General features: G+C 35.1%; 1 protein-coding gene across 2 annotated transcripts in view; it reads left to right on the top strand.

Moving 5' to 3' along the window:
* The window catches only part of LOC117341380, a 137747-nt gene extending 126388 nt beyond the window's left edge, over positions 1-11359 (top strand). The window contains exons 2-9 of one of the 2 annotated variants that reach the window (XM_033903234.1): positions 4661-5066; positions 5567-5733; positions 5960-6158; positions 7153-7194; positions 8231-8272; positions 8443-8547; positions 9385-9424; positions 10067-11358. In XM_033903234.1, the coding sequence (XP_033759125.1) occupies positions 5590-5733; positions 5960-6158; positions 7153-7194; positions 8231-8272; positions 8443-8547; positions 9385-9424; positions 10067-10133 (639 nt within the window). In that variant the 5' untranslated portion in view covers positions 4661-5066; positions 5567-5589 and the 3' untranslated portion in view covers positions 10134-11358. Of the gene's footprint in view, positions 1-4660; positions 5067-5566; positions 5734-5959; positions 6159-7152; positions 7195-8230; positions 8273-8442; positions 8548-9384; positions 9425-10066 lie in introns of both variants that reach the window. The other variant, XM_033903233.1, reaches the window with a different exon arrangement.
* Positions 11360-15466: the final 4107 nt, after the last annotated feature.

The following is a 15466-nucleotide window of genomic DNA, read 5'->3' as shown; positions in this document are numbered from 1 at the left end:
AATCGAACCTGTTAGCTTGCCTTCAGATTTCAACACGTATCGGTCAGACATCTTGGTCACCGGTCACTCCTCGTTTCACTTTTTAAGAAAGAAAGGGTTCCTCGTTTTGTCATGTTCACTTCACTTTCCTGTCGATGATTTCATAAAGAGTTCGATCAAATGGAATGGAAAACTTCCATATTAGAGTGACGTGATCCGCGGTCAGCATTCAATTTCATCTTTTTGCTTACTGTTCACCGTGTAGTCTAAAAAGAATTCGCACTGGAAAATTTATTGTTGAACCTTGTGACGTTGCACGGTAGAATTCGAGGATTTATACATTCCATGCTTCCAATTGCGTTCTTAGGTGCTTGCAGCTTTGGTTGTCCTTCCTATTGTATAAAACGCTCAGCTTTGCTATTTGCTCTTGGCCACAACGGTGTGATTCGATGGTGTTAGAAACAAGCGTTCTTGAGTATATCTTTTAACACTGTGACAAGACTCCAGTGCTTGTTTCCATCATTCTTGATTTCACTTTGGTTTTCAATATTCTGACAAGGTCAATTGGATCACCGGATTCATAATGATTTGTGTTTGTTTTCTTGAATTGCGGTATATCCTTAATTGTCTAGAAAGTCCTTTCATCCAGTTTGTGCATAGTGGGTCTTGTGTCAACAATTATATCTATCGGTGTTACATGTATGATGAGAGTAGCCTTTGGTTGTGTAGTTTTCCTCGAATTTACAGGAAAGATGTACTCGCCATCTGATCCCGAACTGTCATGCTGTTAGTGTGCACTTGTCTTTTCCATTAGGACCAAAATCCTTCTTCGTAGACCTACATACATTACTGAAATGATTCATCTTGTTACAATGTTTTTCATCTTTTGCTGGACGTTATCGTTAGTTTTCTGTGTTCCATGGTTTTTCGTATTCCTTTCCTTGTTGTTGAAACCTTAATATGTGTGTGTGTTAACCTCTGCCTTGGCCCTAGTTTATGGTTTATCATTAATTTCATTTGTTTGTTCATCATTCATCTCCAGCGAACGTGCTTATTTGAGGATATTCCCCCTTGACATATCATCCTCCATGATACGCCTTGTTAGGGTGTAGAGGAACATGGCTGAATTATCTGTGGTTTAATTTCCTCATTCACATAAAGAAATTCACAGCCTTGTGCTCTCCCTTCTTTGTTCCGCTTGTCTAACATTGTACCGCTCATATTCGTGATCTTTCTTGGTGTAAAATAGGCTTCAATGGCATCAGTGACTTGTTTATATATATCCAGCTATATACCATCCCCGGGAGCTAATATATATCACACTTTAATTCGTCGTTGACTTTCCGTAACATCCATGGCAGCTTAAAGGATATAACCTCTATTTCCATTTTCCATCTGTTTAACCTTACGAAAGTGACTTTTCCCCCGCGTATCATGGTCGGTAGAATATTGTCATAATCCACGTTGTCAAAATCCAACAAATCATGGATCTCTTCCTCACCCGAAAATCTTACAGCAAAATTACCATAGCGAGTCATGATTTCAATTTAGGCTACTTTACACTGAAAAAGACCAGGACCTCTTGAGCAGACAAACATATACACACACCCTTACGTACACATACATACACCCTTACGTACACTTACCCACACACCCTTACGAACACTTACACACACGCCCGTACGTACACTTACCCACACACCCTTACGTACACTCACCTCACACCCTTATGTATCATCAAATTATATAAGATATCTTATATACTTTACAAGATATGTTATATAATAAATGAGATATATTATATACATTTCTTTATCAGGCAATCAAATAAGATATCTTATATAATATATGAGATAGCTTATATCATATAATAAGATATCTTATAAAGGAAGTTATATAATTCGATTATAAGATATCTTATAAAGAACGATATTTGAATCTGAGATAAAGAACTCTCCTCTACTCGATGAAGGATCAGAGATGAAGCTGAAACTACATATAATGGTTTGAAACATATCTATAATTGCCATATATTCATTTTTGCTCGAACACGACATCTGTACTGTGCCTTGCTGATCTCGGTCGCGACAGAGGGTTGATTGTGTATGTTCTGCGTGCCTTCCAACAAAAAGTAAGTTACATTACAGAGCAGCCATTCTCGAACTTTTAGGTTTTGCCGGTCTCATGAGAGTCTCGTTCTTCATAAGATTTCTTTTCTTCATAAGATATATTATACATCATATAAGATATCTTATAAACATATAAGATATCTCATAAATATATAAGACATCTGATCAACATATAACATATAAGATTTCTTATATAATATATATCTTAAATAATTTGTTAAAATACTGGATCAGCATTGCTCCGCGAATAAATGACAACTTGGCCTGCCATACATACAACCTCAGACGTATTTTTAATATCTTACATGGCTAGTCGTCTTAACAATGTATGCAATAGACCTCACTCAACCTAAGTGGTATTCGATAAGGTGTGCCCGCGATTTTGTCGCTAATCATTATTATATTTGTTTCTCACGACTGGAGAGATCTATAGCGTGTTTTCCGATGATACGGTGGACATACCCGGGCGTTACATTGTTATAACCAGGTACATCGTAACTTCCTAATTGTTGGGACAGTTTTCAAACAACGATTACATGTTCACCATACAGGGGAATACACCAGTCATGTTTGATTTAGTGTTCATTTTAACTACAGCAGGTTTTACAGGTAAGTAAACAATGAACTACACCACTGGAGGGTGGCATAAAAAGCCAAATTCAATTGTCTGTATCTAATTAATCAGGGTGTACACGGTCTGTATATATTTAATCAGGAAGTAATTGGTCTATATTTTATTATCTGGCTGTACACTGAAGCCTTAATCTACAGTTTGTATATGTGTATTATCATATTCATAAAACAACGTAACTTTAGCTATACATAAGCCTACAGATATTTAAAACAAAGGGGTATGGTTGAGGTTAGAGGGGACATATTTCATACAATGTATATGTTGATCAAACAATTTTACACTGAACTACATGTTAATGTGTTAGGTAAAAATATAGCACACCACATCGTTTAATTCAGTTGAGTATGTGATGCGTATAATGTTTTGTTACAAATCTTGAATAGTACGTTACAAATTGTGTGGCACGGTAACATATCTTGTGTGACCCGTTACATATTGTGTGACACGTTACATATTGTGTGGTGCTTACACATATATAGTGTAAAAGGTAAAATAGTGTATGGTAAGTTATCACATCTCATCACATGTTTGTTTTTATTTTCACTGAGAGCTACGTCATTCGACCTATAGAATATTACCTATTTCCAAATATTGCATCATCTATACCTGTACAATGTATATACATGTAAAATCATACATACATACATTCGTCCGTACTTTCAAAGTTTAAAACAATACCATCACATTCGCTCACACATGTTAGACACGCACGCAGATACACATGTCCTTTCATAAGTACACAGACATCAATACAATCATACTGACACCGAGACAAATAACTAACACACAGACTGACAGCTAAACAATCAGTACTTATACAAACAGAATCCCTGTGTAGCTCACAGATATGAAAACAAAAAACAAAGACCAGATTGCATACACTAACAAAGGACAGAGACAGACAGTTGGGTGAGGGTCTATATCTTGTCTATCTATCGACCGTCAATATTGTCCGGACAACTCAACCCAAACTTGTGAAAGTAGCACTGGGTAAATAACACATATTTACAAAAAAATGTTAATAGTCACGTTATTATTCAAATGTTTAATTCAACGGTAAAATAAAATATCTGTTTTCGTTTCTTTCTGAATGTATTATATTTCTTGTAAATCTGTCACAAAAGCAGGAAGAAGCACATTTGAAATACTAGAATTAGAAGATCGACCTGTTGATACTAACATATTCTACAGTCATTAGATCAGAATAAGTCAAACATGTGTTTCCTTGATAGGAATCTAAACATGTGTACGTATAATGGTCTTTATTTTATTACATTGAAAAACTATATATTTGATTAATTGCATTTCAAATTTGTGTAATGGTTATGGTAATGGTAATGCCATTTTCACAAAGTAATGTGTAATTTAATTTATTACATTGCCATGTAATTGAACCGGTGTCTGATAATGGACCAGATGTTTGTTCTTCCGGATAAAAACTACAAAACTGTTTAGAATAATACTAATATATTTATGTATGTATACACTGTATCAGAATAGCGCACTGATCTCCAACGGTGTCCTCGACCTCGATTGGACGGGATTATTGTCTTGATACATATTTTTAATTAAACTCGGTATTTAGTATTTCAAGTCCCTGGTTACTGGTCTTTAATATTATATCACCATGTAATTAAACCCGTGTCTGATAATGGAAGTTATTTGTTCTTACGGATACAAACCCCAAAATTGTTTAGAATAATGTTGATATATTTCTATATGCATTGCATCAGGGTAAGCAAATCGAACTAACTTGCATACTGATCGACTTTGATTGGACGGGATCGCCATCTTGATACGTTAGACTTGGTATTTTGTATTTTAAGTTACAGGCTACAAGTCTGTGACTATTGAACTGTCGACATATCGAGCGAATAGTCATGTCGCAATCATTTTATCATGTTTTATTATGTTTCAGTGTCTGGTCAGTCCATTACCATAACAGGACCAAGTACCTTGGAAACACCAACATCAGAACTCAGACTTACCTGTACACCAAGCTCAGCCGGTATCACAGATATCAGTATTATCAGTCTTCGGAAAAACTCTAGTTCTACAGATTATCAAACAGTAGTGTCTGTTAGCTATAGTAAAGCCACCTCATCCTCAGTAATCGAGTGGGGTAACGTTGTCAGTCAGAGCAGAGCGGGGGTGTCAGCCACAGGAAATGTGGACACGGTATCTGGAGCTCAGCTTGTGTTTACAATTGCCACAAATAGGACAAACTGTAATGATGGCGGAGCTTACCAATGTTCTATGGGAGTCACTCTGACTGGTGGTAGTGGTGGTGTAGCTGATAGCTGAAAAATATGTCACAGCTAAAGGTTTGTATCTCCGTAGTCAACCAGTCGTGTTCACACGATATCTAAAAGAAAGAAGAAATTACTGTCACCGACAAACTAATTCACCAGCTTCAAGTTTCTGCTGTGTTGATAATACACTTATTTTGAGAGCTGATGTAAGTGATTTGATTTTGATTAAATTGAAATTTTATTTTACAAAAGCAATTTGAAGAGTATTGAGAAATGTCTGTGTTCGCTATATAATAATATGAAATGTAAGCATCATAAAGACCAGTAACAAAACATCAAACAATACCGATATAATAGGGAAACTATAATTAATTCCAACTCAAAATCAAATAAAGGAAGGAAACTTATAAACCAAAATATAGATTATATGCAAATTATTTTGGTTAAATTATTTTTAATCATGATCAAGAGTATATTGTATGGACATAATATTTACCTTTAATTGATGATAATTGTATTAATTTCAAATTGCATTGCTGACATCATAGTAAAGATTATTCATTCTATCACAGTTCAACCGATATCCACTAACGACATGACGGTGTTTCCCTTCCCCAATGTGGAGAGTGTATATTACTCTGTGGGATCCTCGCTGACATTCACTTGTACGGGCACTGTAGGAAGTGACAAAAAAACCCACAAATGGTGTTACAAGCGTGCCACCGACCAAGGATATACTGTAAGGCTGCACTCGATTTTTGATTTTAAATGATTGTTGATCAGTTCATTATTTATTTTTTTTATTTATGTATTTATTGAAAAGGAAACCGTTTATAAAAACAACTTGATGCATTGCTTATTCTATATACAATTGAAATAAAAGGAAACGGAAATTTGGTACTTTTGTCCGTTTCCATACAAATATTTGATTTGAAATGATAAAATCAGACAGTGTTATTTTCCAGGGTTATTCGACTGCAGCTGACATTAATCAGAATGATAACGGTTTGATACAGTCCGGGTGTAACTACCAACGTACCAGTACACTTACATACAATGTGACAAATGAAGACACCAACACCACGTTTATGTGTGAACCGTTCACTGGAACCGTGTGTGGCTCTAATCCAGCCTCACTGATAACATACAAATCCATCAGAAGATGTAAGGGTCAAACAAGACTTCAAAGAATTCTGATTGACAAAATAAAATACTTAATAAAAAAAGACTTTTTGATTTTTATCTAAGTTATCAAGAAAAATAATTCTTTATAAACTTAGATCGATGGAAAGTATTCTTTAGTGTTATGTTTCAGAAGTTTGAAGTAATTTTCTAAAATCACAAGGAATCTTTGTTTTTTTTTATGATTTACGGCAGTTTATTGGGTTTTTTTTGTTTTTTTTTAATTTTTAATTTTTTTTTTAAAAGTTCATTTTTCTTTTATTTTCAAAGACACCAACAAATAAAAAAATGTCCTCACACATGAGGGCTAGCATTAGCCATACTTCATTCATCAATTCATTTCATCTATCTGTTACATATATTATTTCATTTCATTCACGCATTCATTCATGGCTAATTACTTTTATGGAATCTTTACCGTTATAATTATTCTAAGGTTTCATTATTTTCCCTACGTTACAGACTTTTACTTAGAGACATAAAACATGAACCCTGTTGCAATTTTTTTCCTGAACATAGTCGATATAGAGGTTACACAACGAATGGCAGTCGTAAATTGTTTTTCGTTTTATACTTTCACCAAAGTTACAAAAAACAGTTAATATAGCGAGTGTTTTAGTAACTTAGGAAAACATAACTAGCATTCCTTAACATGGACGATAAATTGTATTTGTATTATTGTCTTATCATAGACGATAAATTGTTACTTGTATTACTGTCTTATCATAGACGATAAATTGTTATTTGTAACATTGCTTTAACACAGACAATTCATGGTTACTTGTAACATTGCCTAAATCAATGATCTATCATTTTCTCGAAATTATTTTGAGAAAATAATTTCAGAAATGTTGTAAAAAAAGGTAAAAAATGAAGAATTGCATTATCAGTGTTTGATAAGAACAATAAAATTATATTTTACCTATACCTAAGGTACGATGAAATTCAATATAATAAAAATGTTCTCTTTTTTCAGATTCCCCAGGTAGAACGACAGGCGGTCAAGGTGACACTGGAGGTATGTACAAATATGTTAAAACATCGAACTAAAATATGACGTACTGAGGTTACCGTAACAACAAAAGGTTCATCCAGCTTAATTAATAACGTCAAAATCCAGTGAAGGATGTAGGTATTAGAGTGTATCTATACATTTTGATTTTAACAATTATAATCAGGAAATTACCATGCAAAGTTTCAAACCTACAATACAAACCAGCAAGCTGCAGTGAAACTTTGATAAGATGTTAGCATTGTAGCAAAAACCTACTGTGTAAATGTTGGTATTTTACAGAGGCTATATGTCATATAGGCATTATATTAGTTTTACTTTTTGCGATCCTCCAGATATTTTGATAAATTTAGAACGAATAGAATTTCATGACAGGGGATTTTTAAAAAATACGTTCAGTTAGATAGATACCAGGTTTGAATTCTCACAGTGGATTCTTAAATGACCCTATACTATATCTATAAATCACAAGAAACGTTCATTTGCGATGCAATAGACAACATTATCTATATCACACAAAGATATACCGTTGTACACTTTTACTTTATACATATGAATGCATGGCATTTTTTATGTAGACGTTTTTACAACTACGACGCCTGTTTCGGCTCCATTTTTAATTTAGTCGCTAACACCGATTATAGTAATGACTCCAAAATAAACTGTTATTATTTGTTTCGTGTCTTCCCACTCAAACATTTGAAGTAGAGCATCACAAATCTTTAAGTAAGATTTTACATTCACTAATGATACAACAATCCTTGTTCAAATGTATGATTTGTTAAAACCTGAACAATCTGATAAAAAAGCAAACATTCCATATCAACGTAAAAATTACAAGATTTAAACTACAAACATGTGACCACTACACAAATATTAACTATAAATGTACTATGCGGCAAAACGCATACAACTTTATAATATACAAAATCAGAAAGCAAAGGGATCAATTCCAGAAAGTTCACCAGTAATTTGTATTATCATGTATGACAATAGAAATTTCTGAGATATTCATGTTGATTTTTTTTTATTATATTTCTAGACAAAACCACCACCACGGCGTCTACTTGTGTTCCAAGTATATGTAAGGTTTTCTCCCTTTAACTAAGAACACCTTTATCCAATGTTAAATTTTCAAACTTGTGCAAGTAATCACTAAACGGTAACGTTATATTAAGTTCTTTGTAATCGAATTATCGACTACATTACGGATATGTCAATAGGAACCATGTAAATTGTTTACTTCCTGAACAGATGACGTCACACCTTGGATTGTCGTCGCTGTTATATTCATCATGGCGACTGTCGTCCTCAGTACCACTGTTGCCTTCCTCTGTCGTAAAGTATTAGAATATAAAGGTAACGACGATTTACTTGTTGGTATAGTTTATCAGACACCAAATTACACATTTGGTTGAACTATGTCAAAGATATAGGGGGAAAAGTATTGTGAATTATGAAACTTAACAATAAATCTGTTTATCAAGTCCTTGGTTTCGTCAGCGATGGTAATGACCAAAAGTATGGAAATGCAGACGGAAACTGGCACCTCACCATGAGTGTGGTAAATTGTTAAGTACTGCAGGTAACGTGCATTATCATGTAGATATCAGATATTTTGTAATTGGTATCAGTATCATGTGTCTGTGTAACCAGTGACTCTGTTTAAAACCTCTGAGACTGAAGATTATTTTCAAGAAACTGTTATCCTCAGTATAACTTAACTACAAATGTAACGTGACAATAGAAAACATGTATAACGCTAATGCGAAATATTATGGTTCGATTGTTATGAAGGAAAAAAGATGTCATTTTGCTAGCTTTAGACATATTAATTACAACTATCGTGTGTTTCATAATAAAAGGACCAAGTGAGCTTAAGCTGTGGTGCGCCTATGTCATTTGCCTTTTCATTTAAACGACTACTTCTCAAGAGCTAAGATACCCAAGACCTGATATTAGGTCTGCAGCATGCTTGGGTGAGGGGCGAAACAGGCCAACTTATTTTTCGAATGTACAAATAAAATGTTGTCGCCACTTTATTAATGAAACGCCAGTCAATCAGTCAGCCTGTATTGATAAGTTTTTATTTCATTTTATTTATTCATTTTTCTTATTTACCATGAATCATTGATTATCAACCAAATTATCACATGGAATTACTTGTTAAATTAATAATCACATTTTAATCCACAGAACGTTTACATCAAAGCGTGAACTACGAGGTGGTGAACAGGTAAATATACAGGTGTTTAGTTAACAATACGTTGCAATGTTTCCAGAGTGAATGTTTATTATGTCAAATTATCAAGAGACAACAAAACCTGACCAGAATACATACAAAGTAATTACAGAAGAATTGTTTAAAGAAAAGGGATAATAGGACTAACAACCGAGCTTGTACATTTATATGAAATATAGGGTATATCACGTTCTCAATGTATGTACCGGTATGTATTCATTAAACTAAATAACATAATGTTGAATGAGACCATGGTTTTATACTCATAACTGGACACTTACGATATCCATCACTTCACTACATAGTTATATACTCATACCTCCACAATTACTTTATCTATCACATAATTACACAGTTTAATACCCATTACTCAACAATAACTGTATCAATTATTTCATTACATGGAGAAGTTTAATATTCATCACTCGATAATTACTAATTCATTAAATGGAACTACTCAGTTGTTTGACTTTTGTAAATACCAATACGTAAACGAAATCGAACTCGAGAAACGAGACAAAATAGGACCAAGATATACGGACATCATAGGATAAATACATACGTGCTCCAGAAGGGTTCTCGCCGACAGAAATATGTATTCTAATAATTTGACCTTTTCTTTTCTCATCAACACAGAGGATTTTCAAGAAATGATGAGCACGTGTACAACACCACGGACAATTACGAAATACCACAAATATAGAATAAACAATGCAGTTACGAGGTGTGGATAATCGAACTAAGTGTATAACTGTTGTAACCGAGGGTACACATACCAACAAACTAAGTGTATTACTGTTGTAACCATGGATACACATACCAACAAACTAAGTGTATTACTGTTGTAACCGAGGGTACACATACCAACAAACTAAGTGTATTACTGTTGTAACCAAGGATACATATACCAACAAACTAAGTGTATAACTGTTGTAACCGAGGGTACACATACCAACAAACTAAGTGTATTACTGTTGTAACCATGGATACACATACCAACAAACTAAGTGTATCACTGTTGTTACCAAAGATACACATACCAAAAACTAAGTGTATTACTGTTTTACCAAGGATACACATACCAACAAACTAAGTGTATTACTTCAACAAACAAAGTGTATTACTGTTGTAACCGAGGATACACATACCAATAAACCGTATTACTGGTGTAACCGAGGATATACAGTACGCGTCAGGTGGTATGGTCCCCAATCACCGCCACAGTGGCGAGGTCTAATCCCTTCCACTCATTCAGTCGGTTGCATGTCGGTTGAAACACCGGCTGACACCGGCTCAAAACCCGAGTGGTCACCTGTTTACTGACACCGCGCGACACGGTGTGGAAGAGTGTTGGGGATTAGTGAAACAAAGGTCCTGATTCATGATTGACAGGTACACTGCCTGATACCGTGATGTGTTTGTTGGAACATACCTTGTCGTACAGTACAGGTACTCTGTAGCTGGACTTACATTTTGTACTTACAGTATCCAGAAACGTGATATATCTGATATACAAGTCTCTGCAGTATCCCAGCCCGGTGTTGAGAAAACGGAGATATTTTTTTATGTAATGAAATCACGATCTATACTAGCGATACTACAGATGTATTGTGTTGTAAATGTACGGTACATATACACTCCAAATTATGTACGTTTTTAGTTTTTAAATCCTAGCTAGATGAGTACCACAAATGTTTACCGGGAAATCGAGAAAACAAAACACTGTAACATTTAAGGATATTTTGCCGCCTTGGTGTTTGTGTTATTTATAGCAATATTGTGATTGGAGCGCGAGCGAGTAAATCCCGCTCGGCTTTCGATTGACTTTGAAGTAAGTCTTGAATGATTAATATAATAATAACTTAACTAAAACAAAAACAAAAGCATATGACACTTCTGTCTGTTTATGTCCCCATTGAACACTATACATCTGGTCTATCGTAACACTACCATCACAAAGAATCCTGGATCTCAGAACAACTAAACTAGTATCATGAAATCTGATACGTATATATCCTGATATACACAAGTCTCTGATGAAATTAACTAAACAGTTTGAACATCCTTTCGTAATATTCCGAGGTGGCATATTGAACAGAAAATATGTTATCGGTACTAGTGTATCGAGTGTGCTGACTTAACGTACATGTACACTTATAATATGTATAAGAGCCACGATATAATTATTACAATTTGACAGTTTGAGTATGAGTAGAGTTTTAAAGTAATTTTTTTCCCGAATGTTAAATAAACAAAGAGTTGTCATGGTATCATTATGAAAACTTGATGAAGCCATATATGCTCATGACCGCCTTTTTACTACCGGACGCTAATTATATAATTAGTATATTAACCCATGAATCCAGACACGACCGCGGCTCTATCACACGCCTCGGTTAGTTCAATGTACAGGCAGATACAATGTACGTATATTGTATATTTACATAGATTCATATTAATTTCTGGTAAACTAAAAAAAAATATTTGGACGTATTACCAGAAACGCGTATTAGGGATAAATAAAATCGCTATTTACCCGTACAACTGGTGCATGGCTCCTTTTATTCGTGACCAGTCAAACATATCCCTTATCGAGAAGGCCTTGTCCCCCATCACACAAGCGAGCACAGGTAAATCGGTCTTTGCTCATGAGGGTATCACTTCGGGGCAAATAGAGAGCTACTTATCTCTGTTATATATGTTTCTGGTATTACAAATTGTAGCACCTTTTCATTAAAATTTTTGATTTGTTCACAAGTTAAGGGAAATGTGTGCAATTAAAAATAATTAACACAAACGATACATTTTTGTTAGCGCGGCATGCATCAATAACTAGTTGAATATCGTTTTGATACAATACGGAATACGAATTTAAATATTTACATTTGCGCTGCATTGTCGCTATATGAACCAACTAAAGTCTGATTCGGTTCACGAGACTATGAACCTAAACAAGTATTAAAATGAACGTGCGATGAAAGTAAATGTAAATAAAAAAAAATGGCTTAGCTGATAATAATTTTCTGGTTACGGGTGCTGATGTTTCTATAAGATATAAGTAAAAAGAGTATTTTATTTATTTTTGAATTATGTTTGCGGATGTAATACAATGTGAAGATATGTGACACGTTTCGCTCTGATGCGTTGATTGACACTGCACCATTTGTGGGCGTGGTTTTAGAATCATGGATTGTGATTGGTTCGTAGCGTTGGCAATGTTTAAAACATAATTATGGTTACACAATTCAAATCAATACCATTTGCTCACCCTTGAATCGATATACAAATTCTTTATTACATTTACATGTACATGTGTATAAAGCATTAGAGTTTGTACTGCAAGACGAGGTTCGGGCGTTTTGTGTGGCGTGATGCGATGGAGACGGGTACGAAAACTCTATGAGTTAGTGCAGAGACCTATATACTAGTATATAGGTCTCTGGTTAGTGCTTGTTTTAAAAACACCAGAAATATTTTGTCTAAATTGATAATCATCCCACGTACTGATGCCTTACTAGGTATACTTGTGATAATTGACGTCCGTGAGAGTAATAGCAGCTAGGACACGAGTTCGTTGCCAATTAATAAAAATTACGTATGACTATTCATGATCATTCAGCCAATCTACGGCTATACTGTATTTTACGTTTTCTGAAAATCCGAAGGAGCATGTAAATGAATTGTTACATGGTAAAACAATCAGTACAGGTAAAGGTGAAAGGTCGCAAAACTCTGACCACGACCACGTCTCCAGCTGTGAGTCTTCACACCTTTTCCTACGATCTTAATCCCCTACACTCGCCAGGTCCCGGCCGGTGGTGGCCGGTGGAAACACCCGAGTTGAAACACGGGGCGTACTTAATCCCCTACACTCGAGTGACACTCGTAACCCTGAGGGTGAAAGAGAACCATAACACCTGACGCGTACTGTACTACCAACAAACTTAGTGTATTACTGTTTTTACCAAGGATACACATACCAACAAACTTAGTATATTACTGTTGTAACCAAGGATGCACATACCAACAAACTTAGTGTTTTACTGTTATAACCAAGGATACACATACCAACAAATTTAGTATATTACTGTTGTAACCAAGGATACACATACCAACAAACTAAGTGTATTACTTCAACAAACAAAGTGTATTACTGTTGTAACCGAGGATACATATACCAATAAACCGTATTACTGGTGTAACCGAGGATATACTACCAACAAACTAAGTGTATTACTTCAACAAACAAAGTGTATTACTGTTGTAACCGAGGATACATATACCAATAAACCGTATTGCTGGTGTAACCGAGGATATACTACCAACAAACTAAGTGTATTACTGTTTTTACCAAGGATACACATACCAACAAACTTAGTATATTACTGTTGTAACCAAGGATGCACATACCAACAAACTTAGTGTCTTACTGCTGTAACCAAGGATACACATACCAACAAACTAAGTGTATTACTGTTGTAACCAAGGATACACATACCAACAAACGAAGTGTATTACTTCAACCAACAAAGTGTATAACTGTTATAACCGAGGATACACATACCAACAAACTAAGTGTATTACTGTTGTGGTAAGCAAGGATGCATAAAAGCACCACACGTAGTGTATTACGGTTGTGGTAGCCGGGGTTACACATCGCAACAAATTAAGTTTGTTACTGTTGTCACCAAGGATACAAATAACAAAAAAAGTTAGTGTGTAATTATTATTGTGTCCAAGAATACACTTACAAAACAATTGGCCCATTGGGCCTTAACGGTCTCCTGAGGAAAATGATTTTTTTTGTCAGTGACTTTGCTGAAACAATAGCCATATTTTCAATTGCATATATGCCTATACAATAGCAGAGGCTGACTATAGTATGAAACAAATTGGGGGGGGGGGGGGGGGGGGGGGAGAGGGGTGTTAATTCAGGACTTCTGAACTCCAATGTCAAGTAAATTGCATTACAATCCAAACCTTCCACCTTTAATCCTGTGACCTTGAAACTTAGTTAAAATGAATATTCTCTACAAATACATGAAGTTTTGCAAACAAATGTCGCTTCAAACTAGGATATTGGCACTTTATTGTTTTTTTTAATTGGTGGGGTGGGGATTCTCCACTTCCAACATGTGCACCACCCCTTTAATTTTGAACCGTAAAATCTTAAACCTTTTCCACAATGATACCCATATAATTAACATGTATCTTAGATGTTTAGTCTTTTCCATGAAATCTAATTTCTTTTGTCACTTAAAGCGCCCCTTATGTGGAATTTAAAGCTCTTACAGTCTCTTAAAGTTGCGCTAGCTTCATGTTGTTCCTGTTAGCCAAGTTCATTTGAAATGCCTCCAAAGGCTTTTGAGAATAAGTCAAGTTTTTTGCATTTGGTCCATTTTTGACCTATTATAAGCCTCAAGGAGACACCACCACCTTTTGTACACAAAAGGAAATCATCTTTGCTTGCGGATACATTCTATCAAATTTCAAACTTAGTTGAAGTTGGGGGAAGTTAAAATTGTTTTAGTTTTATTCCTTAGAGTCAATCGGACTGTTGATTCATGAGAATATTTTTTTTAAATGTGCTGAATTTCACCCCTTTTTGCCCCTAATATGGCCACTACAGGGACAACGCCCTTTTTGTTCGCAAACTTGAAGCAGTTTCCCATTGGGTGCTTGCTGCCAATTTTGATTAAAATCCATCCAGTGGTTCTTATGTCGAAAATATAACAAGTTGACGGCGGACGCATGACTCACGATGACACAAAAAAAAACCAATAAGTCACCATGAAGTATGCTCAGATGACCTAAAAAGAGTAAATTTGTGTTCATGTCCAAGGGTCTATATATCTACATTCATAAGACGAGGATAAGAGTTTAGGCTGATAGCAGTACTGTTTGTGTCAGAACGGTGTTTGACCAACTGTCCTCTTGACCGTGATATCCACATGATATCTCCTTTACTAGAACAACATTGAATATAATATATATATCCTTCTTCCGGCTTCAGAATATTGTTGTGAGCTTTAGGAC

This window comes from Pecten maximus, chromosome 13 (assembly GCF_902652985.1).
Source record: "Pecten maximus chromosome 13, xPecMax1.1, whole genome shotgun sequence".
NCBI lineage: Eukaryota > Metazoa > Mollusca > Bivalvia > Pectinida > Pectinidae > Pecten > Pecten maximus.
This window is presented reverse-complemented; position numbering and strand designations above follow the sequence as displayed.